Genomic DNA, 22,247 nt, shown 5'->3' with positions numbered 1-22,247 from the left:
AGGCCAAGCCGCCGACTCAATATTTCGAGGCAGGTCAGTTCGACCCTCCTGTATGCAGCCCCATTGTGGGAAGATGCAATAAAAAATACCACAAATATTGGAGCTGTGTATCAAGTGAGTACATTAAGCATATGTTGCACTTACAAGACAATATCAAATGAAGCAACCTGTGTGATAGCAGGAATGATCCCGATTGAGATTTTGCGAGAGAAGGACAACGACTTTACGCATTAGCGTATCTCACCTAAGAATCTCCTGCCCATCGGCTTCAGTTCGCATTAACTGAAACTATCGTGGAATGCAAGAGAAGTGAGACGAGTTAAAAAATGACCGCTAGATCCACAGAATCATATGAGATATCTGGACATGGATCCCGCGGCGAAGTAGGTTTCGATCTAACCCAGTTCTTGAGGTGAGACGAAGGTTATCGGGCATATCTATCGATTTGGGTATAATGACTCGCTACAATAACCAAAGTGCCTGAATATTGCAGAGGACGCAGACCACGTTTTATTTCATTGCCCGAGATTCGCAACCCAGAGAGAATGCAAGGAGAAGGAGATGGTTTTTGTTGGTTAAGAGTCCCACGTAACCGTGTGGCAAGAGCCAGCGGTAGCTTTTAAAGTTTTCCAACTTCCATCACCAAAAAAAAAAGACAGAGAAACATTGAACCGATTTCAATGAAGTTTTCTTTTATAAAAAATCTTAAAAAGGCCCATTAGATAACGTTTCTTGTCGAAAAACACCTCAGAACCACTAAAACAAATTACCGTCGGTTTTTTTAATGTCACTCTATATCATCTTAAGGGTTTAAATCGATAAAATTATAACTCCCAACCGAATGCCGAAAAAAGCTCTTTTATTTATTTTCGATTATTCTTCTTTATCAGATAATAGAAATCATCAACCTTTGTCTAACTTTTCGGGAAAATGTATTATTACTTGCTGTATCTTTTTCCAAGGAATATGGAGATGGAGCGAATGACTGCTATAAATAGTATTTAAATGTAATTCAAAGATCAAAATCGGCTTAAAATTGAGTACCAAAGATAAGCCACCTTGTGTGTTCCCTTGCTGCTGCCCAGGTTAGGGGCCGTTCACGGAAATTTATTCCACATTTCAATCCTCCCCGTTAGCAAATCAGCAGTCAGCACTGTTCTCAATTTTAAATTCATGAGTGCTTACTTACATACAATCCAATCTCAGGAAAACATTGAATAAACAAGTCTTACGTTACATTTCGTCCGCAAACACAATCTCAAAGTTACATGCAAGTGGAGAAGGCCAACATATGTACATTCGGATGCGTATCTGTAACTGCATAGGAGTTGGAAAGCTTTCGAATTGCATATACTACTGCAGTTGTAGAAATGCACTAACGTGGGAATACTTCTACTAAGCGGAGAATGCGTTCAGCCTCTTTCTTGGTGACATCATAAGTTACTAGTTACTTCCCACGGATGTTTCGCACTCTTCACAATGCGCATACACACTTACGGAAACAATTAAGTGCAAATGTTTGATGAACACGCCTCACAAGTTCAAATTCGCTCTAACAGAGTTTATCGCAATGTTCACTTAAATGTTTAAAAAGATAAAAATTTACACAAGGCAAACCCTTGCTTGTTTATAGTTGAGAATTCAATGTTTACAATACAAATTATAGCGCGGTGATCTAGAGTACATTATAATGTTATTTGCGAACCCTGAGAAGTTAGCGAAATTGTAATTATTCTTAGGCGAGATTCATAAAGCGCTAAGGTCATTTTGAATTGAAGGTAGAATTAATTTAAATTTCTCAGGACTTTCAAACCTAATATATACATAATGAGCACAAGTAGGAAAAGTACGATAAAATTCAGGGACTCGAACTATTAAATCCAATATTATAATATTTCCATCTCTATGCTCTACCTACATATGTACAACTCCTTTGCAAATATGGCCTTTTGGGTTAGATATGTTGATGTACTAGCCATCGTGGACAAATTGCTGTTGAATAGATTGCTCCATAACAATATTACATTCATCATTGAGACTGAACAAATGGGAGAAATACCATTCCTGGACATCAAAATAATTAGAAACGGGGAAGACTTCGAGTTCGACATATTCAGGAAGCCCACAACCACCCAACGAGTCATTTCTAGCAGCTCTTTTCATTCACACCAACATAAATTCGCGGTCTTTCACTGCATGGTACATAGAATGCTAAACATCCCCTAACCAGATCGAGATATATCAAAGAACTGGCTTATATAAAAGATACCGCGAAAAAGAACGGGTACAGCACTGTCATTATGGACGCTATAATAAGGAAGAAAGAGGCTGTCAATAATAGGAAACAATTTACGTCGTTGCCAGGCATCAATGACAAGACAACAGTGACATCGTTGTGGCCTAGGATTAGTAATGCGCTTAAAGGATTTAACATAGAGGCTGTCGCAACAAGCAGACATGCGCAACTTAAAACGCGACTTAGGAGCGTATGGAACCTGAAATCCAAGGAGAAAGAGAGCAGGATCTATAAAATCACTTGTCCAGAATGCACCGGTATATATAATACATAGGGCACACTAAGCGACTGATAAAAACACGATTCGAGGAACATACCAAAGAAGCGGAACAAGCGAAAAAATCTACTACGGCACATTAAGTCTACAGTCGCAAAACACATAGTGGACAGCGGCCATAACATTTCATGGAACAACGTGGATATTATACAAAAAATACAAGTCGACAAACTAGAAAGTCTGAAAATATTTAAAAAGAGTAACGCCAGGTTGTTGAACACCGATATGGGCAATTGTTCATCTAGCTTATTCCGGGTAATTAGGGTAAGTAATTAACAGGTAACTACTGGCCTATGCTGACGATATCGACATCATGGGAAGAACCACCCGAGACGTGCAAACAGTCTTCATCGAGCAGGCGGCGATTGGCGCGAGATCTTGGGCTGCACATCAATGAAGGCAAGACAAAATATATGGTGGCAACGTCAGCACCGAAAACGAACCGACTAACAATATCAAACCGCACGGGTCAAACAGGAAGAATAAGGATAGGAGAATACAACTTTGAGACCGTTGACAATTTCTCCTATCTAGGGTCGAAAATCACAACCGATAACAGCTACGATGATGAAATCCGCGCACGGTTGTTGTCAGCCAACAGAGCCTATTTCAGTTTACAAGAACTGTTCCGCACGAAACGTCTCACCATAGGTTCAAAGCTCTTACTATACTGGGAAACTTGGGTTCTTAGCAAGAAAAATTGCGAACTCTTTGCCGCATTCGAGGGAAGAATCCTCCGAAGAATTTTCGGCCCCCTAAATGGGGGTGGACGATTACATAGTCTACACAATTACGAAATGTATGAGCGATATAATGACCGTCCGGTTGTGGATAAAATCCGGCTCTATAAGGGCAATATCTATGGTAGAAAAAAAAAGACGAGGCAGACCGTGCTTAAGATGGAGCGATGGCGTAGGTAAGGAAGCCGGACAGCTTTTAGGGATATCGAATTAGTGGACCTCGGCGCAAAACCGGGATGTCTGGAGTTCCTTATTAAGGCAGGCCTAGACCGGATACCGGTTGTTGCGCCGTTGATGATGATGAATTAAGGGGGTGTACGGGTGGATCAAGTGGTTAGAGCGCTGGGCTGTCGTAGCAAAAGGTCGCGGTCTAAATCTCGCTGGGGGCAGAAAAATCTGTTACCGTGACTGGATGTCGCATACCAGTCGACTCAGGTATGAATGAGTCCCTGAGTCAAATCAGGGTAATAATCTCGAGCGAGCACAATGCTGACTACATTGCTTTCCACAGTGTGCTGTGGTGTACCGTAACGGTCTTGAATGAAGTTCTCTAACACACTTCAATGCCCTGGTCCAATATGGATTATTGCGCCAAAGATTATTATAATTAAGGGGTATTACAATTTCAGAAAAATGAATTATATATTAGTTATCATGTTAATTGGTCTAATAGATTTGGGTTTATAAGACTATAGAGTTAAATGAAATAAATTATTTCAAAACCACCACTGAAGACGGACACATGTTGTGTCCGAAACACGTGTATGCTATCTTTAAATAAATATAAATCTACAGTTAAACTGGAAACGTTTCCTCTTAAGAGTTTTACTTAAAAAGAACTGTAGTAAACAAAGGAACTATTTTTATAAAACTTATGCCTCAATATTTTCAACCTTCAGGTAGTTGAAATGAATATTCACGGCCAACTAACTTGAGTTTTATATCAAAGATGCCATTATATTTCCATAACCACTGATTATATACGGAATAAGCTTCAAAAAGTCGGAGAAACTCTTGACCAGATTCCACTGAGCGAAAATTGGGAGTCTGCCAAAACTTTTGTCACTTATATGTACTAACTGGGAAACTTATATCAATTTTCTAGCCTTCTTGTTAATGTAATGGTGTAGAAAAATCAAGGAGCCGCAACAGGAAAAAAAATCTTGGAAATCTTTGCCAGTCAACAAGTAAAGACGAATTACAAAATGTTTTGCAGGATGTTGCGGTGTGAGTGTTGCTCAACAGGCAACATGAAGGATATTTATGTGGGCATTTGCATTTTACTTCAATTGAGTGTGGTCATGCGAGAAACCAGAAGCGATCTACGAAAGGAGGATATGACAGTATATGTATTTTTCTATGCTGCGGTTGTAAGCCACATAAGTAGTCAATATTTTCTTGAATAATGATAGTTGCTTAAAGTGTCAAGTTTAATTAGCATTATAGTTAGACTTTGTGTTCTTTCCCGTAATCTTTTCATTTATTTAATTGATTAACAATGAACGGAGAATCCTCCAATTAGTTATTACATATAAGGAAATTGAAGGAAAAAATTACATTGCCAATGACTCTATTTTTGTGAGTGGCTAGGGATTAAGCCAGCGCACCCAACAGCTGTGGTCCCACGTTGGCCGCGAACTTGCGATGAGAGTTCAGCGTTGCGTCACCTTGGCACCAACACGGTCACCAAGGCTGTCAACCAACAAAACTCTCCTAACAAGTTTTTCAGTTGCGAACACCGACTGTGCGAGGTAATATGTGGAACCGGACGGCACGTGCTGAAGCTAGTCCTAATGCTAGCAGTTCGGCGAGATGTGGGCCGGTGTCAACAAAACTAAACCCACTCGGGGTAAACTACTCTATTAGAAGCATGAAGTTCGAGGCGGAGTGATACCACCGAAGATTTCCTAAATCACAGAAACGTAACGCGCGCAGGATGGACGCGGAAGGGTTAATTCTGAGCTAATTCTTGCATCTATGCGGCGAGCGGTTCCCATCTTCCTTTCCTCTTCATGGGAGGACAGATGATATGATGGCCCTGTAGAGGTCCACCTCAATCTACTCGTTCGCCCCCTGCCGCTTCAATCATAATGGGGGGAACCCTAGTCAAATGGCAGGACCGTGCCACCCCACAAAACACAAAACAATCGGGATTCAATTCATAATTAAAGTAAAGTAAAGTAAAATAATTAAAGTACTTAAGTAATCCAATTAAGTAATTATGATTACTTATAATTTTATTATAATATTTAAGCGAACTCAATGCGAATTCTATACAGCAAACTCAACGCGAATTCTATACAGCAAACTTAACTCAAATTCTATTTTTTTAATTCAAAAAGGACTTCCGTATTCTTTAGCAATTTTCAACTTAATCATTAAAATTCAGTGACAGGTCTGAAAAACATAATTACTGCGATCTTCCACTCCCTTGGTGTGACACGCAAAGTGGATAGATCCGCGCCATCTATTCGCTCGCAACATTCGAAATAAATTTCGAATGCTGCGAATCCTGCCGCGCCACATCACTCCGCCCCCAGATGAAACCTAGGGGTTTCAGCGACTGATCCCCGAACTTCGTTCGCCGTTAATCCGCAAAGCGGACACGACGTTGCTTCGGGGCGCACGCGGGTTTCAGCCTGGACAAAGAGACCGCCTTCTTGTGACCACCGATCTCGAGCTGGAAGAAATGTTCTCCCCGCTCGAGAACGCGGTACGGGCCCTCATATGGAGGCTGCAGCGGCTTCCGGACGGCATCCGTCCTGATCAGCACGTGCGTGCAAGTGTCCAGCTCCTTGGGCGAACTGGCAGGTATGGACGAGTGTCGAGTGGGTGGTGGCGCTTTGATGCGTCGGAGATTGTCCCTCAGCAGACGCACCAACCCCGACTCCGTGAGACCCGATCTCTTGTCGAAGACCGGATCGCTTGGGAGTCTTGGGTTCTCCCCGTAAACCAGCTCCGCGGGGCTGGCAGCAAATTCCTCTCGGCGGGTTGTACGAAGGCCGAGTAGGACGAGAGGCAAGACTTGCGTCCAGGACGGGTCGTCGCGTGCCATAATGGCGGCTTTCAGCGTCCGGTGCCAACGTTCCAACATCCCATTGGATTGTGGGTGGTATGCCGTAGTCCGCTGGCGTTTAAAACCAAGGAGTTTGCCTAACTCGGAGAAAAGGGTGGACTCAAATTGCATTCCCTGGTCAGTAATGACCACTGCAGGGACGCCAAAGCGAGGTATCCACTCTCGACAGAGGGCTTCAGCACATGATTGCGCCGTGATGTCTTTCAGAGGTATTGCCTCAGGCCACCGCGTGAACCTGTCGATGATTGTGAGGCAATACTTATAACCATGCGAGTCTCGCAAAGGCCCTATAATGTCGAGGTGTATGGTGTGGAAACGCTTGGTAGTGCGGGGGAATGAGCCCACTTCTTTCCTAACATGCCTGGAGACTTTACATTTTTGGCATGCGATGCACTCTCTGGCCCAGGAATTAATATCCTTGTTCATGGAGGGCCAGAAGTATTTTCCGGTGACTAACCGGTTTGTTGTCCTGATGCCGGGGTGCGCCAAGTCATGAACTGCGTGGAACACTTCCTTGCGAAATGTGGCCGGAATGTATGGCCGAGGTCCCTTTTCCGAGTCTTCGCAGCAGAGCGAGAGGTTTGAGCCGAAGATGGGCAACTCCCGAAATTTTTATTTGGGGTTGGACTTGAGGCTCTGAAATGCTGCGAATCCTGCCGCGCCACCATCGCCGCCTCCTCAGCAGGTGATGGTGGCGGAGCCTTCGACTCCTGCTGCGATAGCGATGGTTGCAGCGGTGATATTGGTGTCGGCTGCGACGGTAGCGGCTACGGCGGTGACGGCGGCGGCTTCGACCTCTGCGGCGATGGTGGAGTTGAGTGCGGCGGCGAAAGTGGCTACGGCAGCGATGGCGGCTGCGGCTGCGGAACTCTTACTTATCTCCAATCGGTTGTTGCGGCTGCCTGCTGGGCGATTGTGCTTGCGCAGACTGCGATTTGTTGATGGGGATGATGATGTGCTTGAGTTTTTCAATTTTGCAGGTTCTGGGAATTCGGGATCTTAGTTGTTGATGCTGTTGGTGCGAGTTCCGGGGTCACCAATTAAGTAATCCAATTAAGTAATTATGATTACTTATAATTTTATTATAATATTTAAGCGAACTCAATGCGAATTCTATACAGCAAACTCAACGCGAATTCTATACAGCAAACTTAACTCAAATTCTATTTTTTTAATTCAAAAAGGACTTCCGTATTCTTTAGCAATTTTCAACTTAATCATTAAAATTCAGTGACAGGTCTGAAAAACATAATTACTGCGATCTTCCACTCCCTTGGTGTGACACGCAAAGTGGATAGATCCGCGCCATCTATTCGCTCGCAACATTCGAAATAAATTTCGAATGCTGCGAATCCTGCCGCGCCACAGTACAATCAAAATGAATCTCCCGGATAGAAATTGGATCAACATTCTAGTTTGCTTCTTCTTAGCAAACAATATTCAAGGTTATGATCATTCCATTGATATGATTTCAAATTTTGAAAAACAACTAGGCTTCTTATTAGGATCCTTTTACTAGGAACACTTCCTATAGCTAAAGGTTAGTAACTAGATAATCCTTAGAGCTAAAAATTAATAACTGCATAATCCTCGGAGCTAAGACTAATAAAAGCATATTTCTTAGAGCTAACAACTAGTAATATATAACCTGTCTTATACTTGGCTTCTTTGACGATCATTTTTTGATTATATATTTTTTTTCTTCATATATATTCTTTGCTCTTCTTATTTACTTTTTTTCCTGTAGTTTACTAATCTTGGACGCCTTTACGTCATGTTTTTATTCTAGTAACCTTAGCTTTGCACGTCGCAGATGATCAGCAACACACAGAAATCCCGAACCCACAAACAAGATCGAAACATTTTTATTAAACTTTCTCAAAATATGTGCGGCAAATCAAAAAACCTGAATCTGTACAAAGGACTGAAGAGAGTGGAAAAACAGAATTGCAACAATCAGGTACATGGGCGTCCACTCCCCAATTGAAAGGACGGACTGTGCAAAACGTGCAAATCTTACTCATGATTACAACCTGGTAAACTGAACTCTGCGAGTCTCTTTAGATTTTCGAAACCTTTACCTTGATTTTCATGTTAAGTTGTCTGCTTGCCGGATAGCATGGTGGTTAGATTAGAACCAAGTTGTTTTCTTTTTGTGCGGTGCCTCCAACCTGGCCTCTACGTTGTTTTAATTGCTTCCATCATGATTTCTCAATATGTTGCTAATGCGCCGCTTTCTCGCGGCCTTCGTTCCGTCGTCGGGGCTTAACCTTTCTGCTCGTTTCGGCCGTGCAGGGACAGTTTTGTACATGCGAAAATCCCCAGCTTGAGCAAAATTTCCAACTCCGCTTTTAACGCGCACACAAAAAAAGATCCGACCAGTGAGGTGAGTCAAACGCGAATGCCAAACTGGCGACACTCCCTGGCTCGCTGTGAACTCCGATGAATCCAGCCAAAAACTGTTCACCCGAGCTATGCATGTTCACAACAGTCACAAACAGGAGATCTTACATAGCCGATTGTTACTTTCGGCAGACTTTCCGTGGTGACACGCGGCAAAAACTCTCGTCTGAGGCCTCCCGTGTGGAACGAATCACCCCCTTCCAGAAGCTGTCATTTTTTATTATGTCGGACCAACAATAGCTGCAGCGGCAAAAAGATGCTGTCGAAATCCGATACTTGACAACTCCACTCTAATTTAGCAAAAGCGACGCTCCGGCGTCACACATAACTCCGCGCAACGATTGCATAGTTTGCAGGTTTGACTGAAGGCTGTACTGATCAGTCAACAAGGAAGGAAAATCATGCTTCCTTCCACATATCCGGAAAAAATCTTCGGACAATCTCTTGTTATAAATGATAATAAGGGAAGGGAAACGTTCTGTTTACATTTTTTCAGGAAGAGATTCTTTTAGGAAGAGACTGCGATCGCCACTAACATCGATGCTTCCAAGAAGGAATTCGACAATAGAAGGATTCAGAAAAGGAATGGAAGATATACTAATCAAAGAGGAATCAAATAAAACATTCAGACCTCAGAAATCAGCCTTGTGAATTTGAGCGCCTTCAGAGGCGGCAGTATTTTAGACCGATTAACATAGTAATCAACTTCCAGAGGCGGATGGTAAGCATCAATTTTAAGGTAAGGCGCTAGAAAATAACATGTACCGATTGTCTGGATTGTTGGTCAATATCAAATCGAGAATGTAGTTATTGTGATTGCGATTAACATTAAATTAGGAGACGGAAAAAGAATTCATGAACGAATCAGAGATAAGTGCAACACGGTCAAATTATTAGAGTGGATGAGAACACCGGGGAAACTTGGCCATTCAATGAAAGGAAATTGAAGTCTCTGCGGAGGATGAAAGCTAAACCAGGACATTTGACTAATAGAACATCTGAAAGTACATGCAGAATTTCGTCGATATGATAGACTGGACAGGAACAAGGAATGTAGATACATAATATTATAAATGGGGCACTTTTTGTAGAAGAAGTTAGGGCAATGAGAGACTCACAAGGAAGGGCACTTAAGGATACGATGGGGGCTATAAAAAAATGTTGCCTAACAGCAATTAAAACACCAGCATTTTAGAAAATTAATCGTAATCATACGAAAAAAGCTAAGATCTTGAAACTACATAGAAACGTATACTTACTTTGATTTGTGTAAAATGGTTGGGAAAATTGATATAGGAGATTAGGCTTTTGAAGTTTAAAAAGCGAAAAATAAAATATAAATGTCTGTTCAGTCTATGCCTGCAATCAAACTAAAACTGTAACGAAAAACCCTGATTCATTGCTTTAATTGGAGACCTTTCTATATCTAAGCCCTGTTTACACAAACAGTTCATTCAGGGATAGTCCCAGTCTTTGTGTCGAAAGATATTACTATTCCCGGGAAAAGTGTGTACGTCCGTTTACATCCCCTCCCGCTATCAATATAGCACAAGTAAAACAACCGTGAGCATTTTTGATATGGCGATGACATTTGATGATTGCATTGATGCACACATTGTTCGGCAATCCGCCCCTATGCGTTTGGACAAACGTCAATCATTTGAAAATATGTTTGAATTTATAAGAAGCGTATATGTAAATATATGTATATATTTAGTCAGTGACCCCATTTTAATGACAAAGATTAAACGTTCAAACAGAGGTTTTCGAAATTTCAAAACTAACCGGCAAACCACCAACGAGAAAATTTCTTCAAAGAAATCCAACAGTGTTTAATTTAAAGTAATCACAGCCACTGCATAAAATCAGGGCTCATAAATACTGTATAAAAATAATACATGGAATGGGAACCTAATATAACTATTGTCTACTTTTAGTCCCTATACTTCAAGGCATAGTTTTTCGTCTGATCACCCGGAAGGACATTATCTTCACATTCATATTTCTTCGTTTTCATTGTTAAATAGTTTAGTCTGCGCATCAAGTCTGATTTAGTAAAGTAGAAGTCATCCTTCATTTGTGAACTACTATCTTCCGAACATTTCTTCAAATCGCTTCCTCTTGCTTCGTCACTTCTGTCTTGGTATTCATCCTTGTCCGAGCAATGTACCAAAGAACTAGTAGAAGTAGAAACAGTCGTTTGATACGTTTGGGACTTCAGAATTGATTCAGAATCGAAATGAATTCTTGACTCTGATTTGTTTGCACGTGGGAGGAGTTCGTAGCTTTCTTCACCTAGTGAAGTAAATTACGGTATCTGTAATCAATTTCATAAGGATACTCATAATTAAAATTTACTTTCGAACAAAGGGGTTGACTGCGAGTGCTTCGGTGAATCATTTGTGCACTGTTCAAAACGACTTGTACTTAAGCTTAAAAACATCTTCGCTTGGGAACTTCCCATCACTATATGATCTGAAGTCAGAAGGTTTTTCGTGTGATCCTTTTCTTTATTTTCCATACATATTTTGTGACATATTTGTTTATACCCGCCATGGTTTTGCACTTGAGTATAGTCAGAATAAGTGCATATACTTCGCAAAAATTTCTCGAAAATAGGCTTCCAAATTTCGTCGGAACTGTAAAACTAGTTTCAGGATTAATATCAAAAATAAATTTTCTAGAATAATATTCACCTTGTTCAAATATCTACATGTCGAAGAGAGTCGCAACAGATCGTTCATTGATAGATATTGGGATATTTCTTTCAGGAAAAATTCAGGCATCTCAACTAACGAAGTTCCACCGCCTGTAATTAACGCTAGCAATTGATTCAGCCATATGGACCCTTCGAAATATAACAGAAATTACTAAATTAAAGTTAGTCTTAATTTGCAATCCATGTGGTGTTCTGCACCAGGTAGAGAATTACCTAACTGCAGCTGAATCAATTCTAGCATAGAATTATTAGATCGGAACTCGTTGAATGTGTACTCATATTTTGCAGGCGTTAATTTTCGTCCCCCCTGCCAAACATGGAGAATGATCTGAAAAATTATTGAACACTCAATCTTCTGTATACAATATTCCTAGCTAATCTGTGGCAAGCTTTCATAGTAACAGTATTGATAGCACATCAAAGGCCAGGCCGCCAAAGATTATACATGTTTTGTGGTGTCATAAGAGCGGCATTATTTTCTAATGGCACACTTAGGGTTGATACTACCCTTCATATACGTATAATAGTTTAAGGCTATGCTACGCTGCACGATTCATAATTCTAGAAATATTAGGTGATTTTCATTATGACGAATCTGAACCGATAAGACATGTAGGTATGTGGGTAAAGTCTCTGCAGTTACCATAAAAAAAAATTATGGAATTTTCATGGATTCCTAGGACACTTCTCTATATTTACGAAGAGTCCGGCTGATACGATTGGATTCGTTGTGATTGTGAGCGCTCCCGAATGAGCAGTGCCTGCCGCGCCTTTTCTCAACAGGGCTAAAAGGTACCATAAAGCATTGAAGGTGTACGTGTATTTGCAATGCAAGAGAAGACAGTTTATTTTCTCCACATTGACTTTCCGGACTGGATCAGCCTCACCTATGCGGATCAGATGACCTGCCAATTGCAGTCTATCCAGCCAGATCTTATGCGTCACTTTCATTTGCGTTAAACCGCCCAAAAGTTTATTTAGGCTGTGGAATCGTCCATCGTCTTGTAGGAGGCCAAAAAATCTTCAGAATACTTTCCTCTTGAAATCGGTCAAGAGTTTATCAATAGGTAGTTGAAGCAAGGCTACTAACAGTCGTGCTTCGCATCACTCCCCTTCATTCTGCTTTCCTTAGAAGCATCAGTTCTGTTTTAGTACGTTTTGTAAAGTCGTTGAGTCCTTCAACATTCGTTGATTGTTTCGACATTTGATATTCGACATTACAACGTTCAAAATATTGTTCAAACAAGATCATGATATTCTCGTTTGAATTTCAATATTGCAGTACTAGCTGACGTGGCAGACGCTATCCTGTCTTACAGCACTGCCTATCAACTTCTGGTTGCTCTTTTCAATTCGGAGCTACCAACGTACCTTAATATGATCAATTGAAAACTGCCAACGTATTTTACACCAGCCAGATGATGGTAGAAATTGCTTGTTTTCCATTACACTTATTTGAAAGTAGGGGTAAAATTATCTCTAAAAACTTTTGTTACGTCAAATGACGTCAATTGAAACCAATAATTAGCAATGAATGTTGTGGCTCTGGTGGCGATAGAAATGGCATCAAATTGACTTGGCCGGTGGGGCAACACAATCCAGGAGCTCCATTATGGTTTTGCTGGGAACAATAACTGTCTGTCACACGCACTTTTCTTAAAAACCGCTTTACGTATTAGCATGACATTCGTTAGAAAGGTGCCGTGAATTACAATTATGTATACTCAACTTAAAGGGGGTCCCCATCCACATAAGAGGGGTAGTAAAAACTTTTTTGCATAGTATATAGCCATGTGTAGTATATGATCAAATGAAATGTCTCGACTAGTACTTTACCAAGTAGATATAGGTTTTGACATTGGTTTGCAATGGGAAGAAGTGGCAGGGTCCGAAAAGGAAGTAATTATCAGAATCTACCCAAACGAAAAATCCGAACAAAATTATGGTGGTTCATTTACATTGTATCCAGGCCCCAAAATACCCCTTTTAATGACATCTGCTCAAATAAAGATAAAAATAGTATATTTCTATATATTGAGAACTTACTGCAGACCTCCTTAAATTCATCCTAGGTTAGTGTAGTGTTATAGTTTGTAATATGAAACAAACATCATAGTGGAAAGTTTAATGAAAATCCTACTACAATTAAAAAAGTTGTGCTAACGTAAAATTACCTCTTTCGAATAAAACTACTACTCCCTAAAAAGTAAAAGAAGCCCTGTGAGTTAGGGCTGAAGAATACACTCAAAGTTTTCCCTGCTTATTGTACGAGGAGATTAAAAGGAGTAGAAATTTATGAGCTAGCAACCTGCAAATTTTGAAACTTTACTACTACCGAAACCTCAACAATGCCTCGAATAGGGATTGACCTCACGGCAACGACCTTTGGCTATCCAAAACAGACGTTTCTGGAAAGTGATAACGGAAGCGAATATCCCCGGGATGCTCGCTTTCTCCAATTTAAACGCGAATTCCAACAATATAACTTGGATATTCTGGGCCTAAACGAAGTGACATTCTGGTACTCTGGAGAGTACCCCCATCCCTCTTGAGGCAATGTGCTTTTGTACTCTGAAAAACCAAGTGGTGGCAGATACGAATCTGGTGTCGATTTGCTTCTGACTTCTACCGCCAGGCGCACTCTTTTGATCTGGGAGCCGGTTTTTGACAAACTTCTAACTAGAAGAGTCCTGTCCAGATTAAGGAGCATCACAATTGTACAATGCTACCCACCAATGGAAACTTCCTATATAGTGGAGAAAGATGCTTTATACGAGCAATTAAACACGGTTGAGGGGAAGCTTATTAGAGGTGAAATTGTGATAGTGATGGGCGATCTGAATACCAAGGTGGGATCTGACAACACGTTACTTGGAGATGTGATGGTGGAACACGATCCTGGCCACCGCAACGGTAATGGTGGGAGGTTCGTGCATTTCTGCAACTTCCACCGCCTCGTCACTGGTGGATTGTTCAAGGACAGATCCTGCCATAAGGACAGTTAGGTTTCAACTGATCAACACCATACGAGTAATTGCGACCAGTAATAGATCTAGGAGTTGTCCCCTGGATGTGCGTAACAAGGGAGGCGCTGACAACGGCCTCGAAAGGAATCATCACCTGATGGTCGTTTACCTTCGCTTGCGTGTTGGGTCCGCTACATCTCGCACGGTTGGGGAGACAGCTAGCGGTTTCGTCCAGGCAGAGGTAATTTATCAGACGCTGCCTGTTCACTGCGTTAGGAGTAGCGTCACCTTATAGGTTTTTTTACAATACGCAAAAAGCAACGTAACTTACTGCCATACTTAGCCAGAAACTTGTCAGATATGGAATATTTTGTTTAAAGATTTTAGATTCCCAAGCTCCCATTCACTTGATATCGGATTGGACCAAATGGAGAGCAACTTGCTCCCACTTGATTCAGCGTCTGAGGAGTTGTCTTTGTCTTTATGGACGAAACGTCTTTTGTTTCAACACCAGTTGAATGCAGTTATCTCAATAGCAGAATCATGTTGAGACTGTTCTGTGTTGCTATATGAAAATAGCATTTGGTAGGCAACCATCGATATCACTTGAAAGTTCCAAGCTTTCATCAGCACCCGTCTGAGACGTGTTATCGGGGTAGAGGGGTCTTATAGAATTTCGAACGAAATACTTAGTTGGCGCGCAGTCCGGTTATCCGTGGACCTGTTTATCAGAAGACGAAAGTATTAGATAGATCACACTTTAAGGAAGAGTGATAACTCCGTTACTGGCTACGTCATGCAGTGGAATCAACTATCGCAAACTAAAAGACGAGTGGGCATCCCATGTATACATGGCACAGAACAGTGGAAGGGTGCAAGAGGGAAGTCTAGGAAGGAGGTGTGTATTTCAGCAAATCATCATCGATGATGCGTTGGCGTTGTTGACGCGCTTTGCTCCCTTAAGGAGTGACCATATATGTTTATTTGAAGGCGGCTTTTCCTATGACTCTCAGGTTATGAAGTTTTCCTCGGAGAAAATTACAAACGGAACACCAACTGCCAAAGGACCTGATCCACCTTCCTAACCTGGTTAGTAAATATGCGAGAGAATGGACATTGACAGCTGCTTTACAGTATCTACATTTTTGCGGTTTTGTTGTGAAACTCTGCCCCTGTGATTGGCAATAGTCAACTTGGATGTTTATTTTGAGCACTGCCGAAAGTCCTGCTCGTAAAGGGTATTATATTACAAATAGCAATCATATGTATGTTAAACTATCTACTAAAAGGATGAGAATTAAAATAGGCAGGAAATGAGGAAATATGTTAAACAGTATTTACCAGAATTGCAGGAAGATGCTATATAAAAATAGGTAACAGAGTAGTGGGTTATTATCCCATGTACGTGATGCTTTAATTCCGCTGTGTGGAGCGCAAACTTTGATGCATTTTAGCAAACATATTGCGAATCGTGAAAAGTCCTTCACAGTCTGATTAAATGGAATGCGCTATGAAAATATTACCGTTAAGGATAGTAAGAATCTTAATACCCCGACCATCACTATAACACAATTAAGAAAGTAGTAGATTGATGTAGCATGAGTTCGGAAGGATTGTGACACTAACCCCACTCCTAGAAAGAATCTGTAACCCCCCGCACCGAATCAATCAACCACTGCTGCATAAAAGGAATGACAAATTGAAAGTTTAGACTTTAGACTTTCCATCTTCCCCTATTCATGAAACTTCCGATTCCTTCTACTTTTCAAAAGCATGGTAATTTGCCAATAGAATTTCAAAACCAATTTTAAATGAGCACCACTTGTTTTTTATGCACTCACCCCTTTTACGTCCCTGAATAATCCCACAGGTTTGTTATAGCCTAATTCATACACAACGAGCTCATAGTAAACCTATCTGAAGATAGTTTCTTAACCCCCGGTGACTGTACATATTGGTTTTGTTTTTGCTTCGACTTCATTCAACATTCAACGAGCAATCTCTTTGTCAAAACTCCTGAGTAGACAACGCTAATGTACGTAGGTGATCTATTTCAATTCAACATGTAAAACTTCTGTGGGTTCGGAAAGGCTTTAAATATTGTAAGCTTTTGATTCTTCATAAGGACATACCTATGAAACAGATAAGAATACAAATCGAATACATGTAATGGAACTTCATCAGATCTTCTTAAATCATTGAATATTTTGAATTTCGTGAAGCAAACTTGCAACGCTTCTTCGTAGATTCAAGGATATTAACCCTTTTAAAAATAAATGCACGATTTCTTTAAATATCAATTTGACAAACGTCGGTTCAGAGAGGTTTATATCTACTTACTTTGCAGCGATAAGATAGAGTTGCGCTATAGTCATTGTTACGTTATGTAATTTTCACTAATATCCGAGGATCCGAAATGTTAAACCAATTTCCCACCCACTTTCACTTTCCTTCACACACTGAAACAAAGTAGAAAGTTTTTCTCTCAGAAGTGATGCAATGAAAACTTCGAATCTAGAAACGAAACGCGGGAAAAATTAATTGGTTCGAATAAAAAAAACTCAATACTGAATGAAATTTTCTCTCCATTGGTCCTGGCGAACTATCTGGGGTTTTTATATGTTCGGAGATATTTCCATACTTCTAGAAAATTCTCCCGATAAACAATAAGTCTAGAAATAGCCTTACAAAATACGAAAGAAAAGTTTGGATTATTTTAAAATATGTTACATAAGGACCGCGATACACGAGAATTTTCGTAATCAAGGCTCTATGTAAAAACAAGTATAAAATAAATCGATAATAATCGAAGTAACTCAATAGAGTAGTTTAGATCCTTACCAAGGAGAATGGCGCAGGTGTTAATTGACGCGAAACCAATCATTTTCAATATCTTAGGTGACGTAATATGGGGGGGTCTCCTTAGTAGGAATTGATTTCTTGACGAATAAAGATGAAACTTTCCAAGAAAACGATTTGAGAAAGCACTTGAAAACCCCAAGGGTACTTACATTACGTATGTAACGTGTGTGGGGCTGTTGGCTTTCTAATTTCAATTTCACTTCGGCTTTGAATATGTCAGCCATCGCTCCGCGTCAGATTCTACAAATGTACATACATAGTAATAACGCTCACCTGGTTGAATTCCACACGTAGCCCGCAGTATAATTTTCTGGGTTGATAAGTTGAAAAGAGTTTTTCTAGAAACAGTTTTCTGGGTTTCTGACGCCAAACCATGCTTTCGTATTGCGTTCAGTTTGTTCCGTTTGGGCTTCTGGAAATATGCAAGTATGAATTGCAGATTAGGATCAACTGTTAAGTCGACTTGATTGAGTTTAAGATGCCGATATTGAAACGAAGTCAGATCAGTTTCGCTGGGGAAATCTCTGGAAATGAATTTCAATTAACGCCCGCCAATTGATTTGCCTTCAATTTTAATGCATGTGACACTACATGTCAGAATTTCGGTTTCAAATAAATTGAGACTACTCAAGTATTCGTTACCTGAGTCACGATCGGCAGTGTTATTGACTCGTGTAATTTGTATTTATATTATACTTACGTTAGTCAAGCAAACTCAAGGTATTTTGTTCATAATCATAATATATCAACCTCAATAAGGCTTTACCCAAAATTATGTTTTGATAGTGTTTTGAGTTATGAATGGAATGAAGCATATTAGTCACCTCAGCAACAGACGGTTTCACGCTTGCTAGAGGCAAGAAGAGGGAGGAGTCGCTATAATCTAAATGGGCGTTTAATACCAGCATCTGGGGCATCTCAGGGAGTAGGAGTAGTAACTCTCCTGTGAGCAGGAGATTTACCCTTCATTTCTTGACGACGGTATCGAAGCCATCAAAAATGCGGTATCGAAGCCATCAAAGAGGTAAGATGTTGCAGTTCCGGGAGGCAGTTCTTCACCTCTTGCTGCACTACGCTATTGCACCCTTGCAAGCATGGTAGAATCCGTTGCCGATCTAATGTACGGAGAACCGGTATCACTCAGAATATTAGCTGCGAGAATCTGAACATCTGAGCAGGATTCAACCCTTTTCCTTCGCGATAGTTCGTGAATTGTAACTGAAGTTACCTCTAACTCCTATTGATCCCGTGTGTTATTGATGCTTTGAATCATCCCCCAGTTTCTAATTGCAATCCGCTTATTTGGTTCTCCGTTCCTTTCTTTGTATACCGTGGAGAGCTCTTTCCTGTTTATCCTCGGTAGCTTCCAATTCCTTCCAATATTCCCTACTACCTGAAATTTTTCGGGAATCCCATTAAATTGAAATCGTGCTGTTTTCTGGTGCAAATGAGATTATTAACTATATTTCAAAGGGCTAGGTGCGCCGCTGAACCTACTGCAATTAATTACGATTTTGATGCTTTTTATCTGATCAGGAAAAAACTTGCTTGTGGTCACAAGTCTCTCGATGGTCCTGTGAAGGACGTTAATGGTATGCTCCTCCCCCTTGGACACCATCTTGCCATGGCGGGGGAGCCTGTAGTAATTTAAACAAGTGGAAAGATGTTACAGACTTCGAATCTACCCGCGACCATAAGCAATCATGTCGCAACGAGGCGTCGATTCATGCGCCCTATGGATAAATCTGTAGAAGGCATACTTTCCAACTCAATGCAAAGCTGGTATTTAGCGCCTACGGTGAAGCTAAGCTGAAACTGGAAATCCAACTACGGCGGCCCGTCCGCGGTACTACACCCCAAAACTGCAGGCAAACGGAATCGACTCGGCAGAAGTGAACTTCGGCCACTGAGGAGGAAGAACTACGAGCTGAATTCTGCTTATCAGAAACTTCTCCTTCACCCTTACCGGGAGGAGCGGAAAAAAGGGAAGGTGATGTGAACGCTACTAGTCTAACGCTAGTATGTGGAAATGGAACCAAGCGGCCCGGACACCGGGCACTTGGAAAGTCGGCGGTAGGAAAAGGCACTCCGAAGGGAGATGAAGCAACTTGGGAATGAGGACATGTGCCTATACCACCAGGTGCCGTAATGTCCAGAGAAATCGGACGCAAGGAAGCAGAATCTTTGGTAGAAGGTGGGGATAAACTGATAACCCCAGTGAGGTCGACACTGGACGCACCAGACTCTTCTGTCAGCGGTAATGCACGCAAGAAAGGTAAGACCAACACATCTGTGGCGGCCAACGTTTTATTGCGCTCCGCACCAGGGCCTACATCCGCGTGGCCCGCGGAGATTACGGTCCGTGTGGCGGAAGGTGATCAAATCAGCGAGGGAAATTTCAATGAAGCTAGTCACTCCCATAGGAATACGGACCAGAAGACGGGAGCGAAAAGCCTACTTGCTGCCGCGATCGGCCCAAATTCACTTTTATCAACAGGACAGAATATGTCGGATGTTGTTTACGTGGCCCTCCAAGGAAGGCAGAGGACATCATCTGCATGTTGGGTTAACAAAAACCGAGCATGGACTTCAGACTTTAAGGGTAAAGTTCGGCACAAATCTACAAACGTGGCGGATGTCAGCTGGGAATTCGAACTGGACCATAAAAGTCTGAATGTACTCACGGAAAGTCACCATATTGGGCTCCACTTCTTCCTAGATGGATTGAAATTCAATTATATCAGGAAACTGTAGAGTATCATCTTTATTTTAAGAGTGAAGAACAGACCTTTCATAGATGAGGACATAGGAACTACGGTACATTCAAGTGCGGCTTTTCTCAGAGAAATACATTATTTATTAGACTAAGTTTATGACAAAAAATATAAAAATTGGTTAAATCAACCTATAGCATGCCAAAGCCTCCTCCGATCTGCTGGCAGCGAGGCTGACAAAGCTGTAGGACCACCCCTACATTTTTCTGGTGCACGAGTCATGGGTTCGATTTAATAGAATCTGTGACATTGGATCGGTAAAGGGGGCTACGATTTAAGCGCCATAGGACAGAGAGCTTATGACCTGATGTCAAGACGGTTACAAGCAACCATGCTGAGACAATTCTATTGCCAGGATTTAGTTACGGTCATCGTACAATACCATATTAATGGTCACAGGAAAAACATCATAGTTACTCCGCTTATTTACCCTATGATTCCTTGTATCCTCCATCGACGCAAGCACCAAGGGATCTGGTAGCATATGCAGAATCATGTGGTCTCAAACTTTTAATAGGTTCCGATGCGAATGCTCAACACATTTGGTGGGGTAGTAGCAAATGCAATCCAACAGGAGAAAAGCTATTTGATTTCAACACTTTAACTGGTCCCATGACTGCAAACGTAGGATGCGCCCCTACGTTCGCGGGACCGAGAAGAAGTGAAATAATTGACCGAATAATCTCTACTTCAAAAGTGACAGAGTTGATTACACACTGACGGGTGATAGACGAGGTTTCACTGTCAGATAACCGATACCTAGAATTCAATCTGACTATTGCGGGCGAACAGTCTGCAATACAAAGACGGAATCCTAGAAAAACGGACTGGGCAAAGTTCAGCGAACTTCTTGACAATAAAGTACAGCCCTCTAGACGGCGAAGGCTTCCTTTGGCGGTTAAAGATGAATTGGAAACTCTGAACTGCACACTTTTGGAATGTTATGAAGAGGCTTGTTCTATTTCCGAGGCCAAAGTGGTCAAACGGTTCCTTGGTGGAACCGGAAATTGCAAAAACTCAGGAAATCAACCAGGCGTAATAAGTACGTAATAGTAATAAGAACGAAGACTGGTTAAACTTTCGGAATTCAGAGCGTGGATATAAGAGGCTCGCTAGGTGTTCGAAACGAGACTGCTTTAGAGTGTACTGTGAGGAACTGGAAGTGGAAAGAGAAACCTCAAAGCTATTCAGAGGCCTTAAAAGGGATGAGTCGGTCAAGTTGGATTCTCTTAGAAAACGCCATAGTACTTTCACGATCTCAAGACTAGAATCAGTACAGAGCCTCCTGAAAACACATCAGCCGGGAGAACGGATGAGAGAAGTGGTAGTGGAAGAGTTGACGGTTCTTGCAACCCCTTCATCACGCAAGTGTTGCAAGGTGAACTGGAACACTGGAAAGCAGTTGTCACTTATGAAAGGGTGAGAGCTGCCATACTGTCCTTTGCACACTTCAAAGCACCTGGTATGAATGGCATCTATCCAGCAATATTAAAAGAGGGCATGGAGCATACAAGTCTTGCTTTTGGCTATATTCCTACCTCTTGGCAGAAGGTTAAAGTAGTCTTCATACCGAAGCCTGGGAAAGATGACCATTCTAATCCAAAGAACTTCAGACAGATCAGCTTGACTTCATTCTTATAGAAAGGTCCGGAGAGAATAGTGGAGCGTCACATTCATGCGAAGGCACTTAGATCGCACCCACTTAATGAAAGTCAACATGCTTGCCAACGTGAAAATTCCTGTGTCTGCTGCTGATTTTTTGGTTTCAAAGATAGAGGATGCAGCTCGCACGCGATACGGGTGTTCGTCGATATTGAAGGGGCGTTTGCTTGCTGTCGCTCGGGATCTTAGAAGGGTGTGTAGAAATATACAACGTATCGTTCACAGTTGGTGCCTCAGACATGGTCTTTCAGTTAATCCAAATAAAACCACAATAGTATTATTCACAAAAAGGAGAAAACTTAACGGCCTTTACCTCGCTTAGATGAAGGGTACAATACTTCAACTCTTTGGAGAAGTGGGAGAATCTCGGGGAATCTGGGAGTCCCTCTAGATAAAAGGCCTCGACATGGGGACTTAGGCCTCAGGTAGTAATGTGGATATGCGTTGCTACCATTAGGCCGATGTCCGCTTA

At 41.5% G+C, this 22,247-nt stretch overlaps 1 protein-coding gene across 2 annotated transcripts; it reads right to left on the bottom strand.

The window, feature by feature from the left end:
• Positions 1-10,492: 10,492 nt before the first annotated feature.
• Positions 10,493-17,945, bottom strand: LOC119649139. Of its 2 annotated transcripts, none has more exons than XM_038051147.1 (5): positions 17,613-17,945; positions 11,725-11,818; positions 11,489-11,640; positions 11,151-11,439; positions 10,493-11,087 (listed from the first exon to the last, which is right to left on the bottom strand). In XM_038051147.1, the coding sequence occupies exons 1-5, from the start codon at positions 17,712-17,714 to the stop codon at positions 10,726-10,728; spliced, it is 999 nt and encodes a 332-aa protein (XP_037907075.1). In that variant the 5' UTR covers positions 17,715-17,945; the 3' UTR covers positions 10,493-10,725. The 2 variants fall into 2 exon arrangements, with proteins under 2 accessions (XP_037907075.1, XP_037907074.1); XM_038051146.1 differs by having other exon boundaries at positions 10,494-11,087; positions 11,725-11,839.
• Between the last annotated feature and the right edge of the window lie 4,302 nt (positions 17,946-22,247).

Source organism: Hermetia illucens, chromosome 2 (genome assembly GCF_905115235.1).
Source record: "Hermetia illucens chromosome 2, iHerIll2.2.curated.20191125, whole genome shotgun sequence".
Taxonomy (NCBI): domain Eukaryota; kingdom Metazoa; phylum Arthropoda; class Insecta; order Diptera; family Stratiomyidae; genus Hermetia; species Hermetia illucens.
The sequence above is the reverse complement of the archived record's forward strand: the minus strand, read 5'-3'. Positions and strand labels throughout refer to the sequence as shown.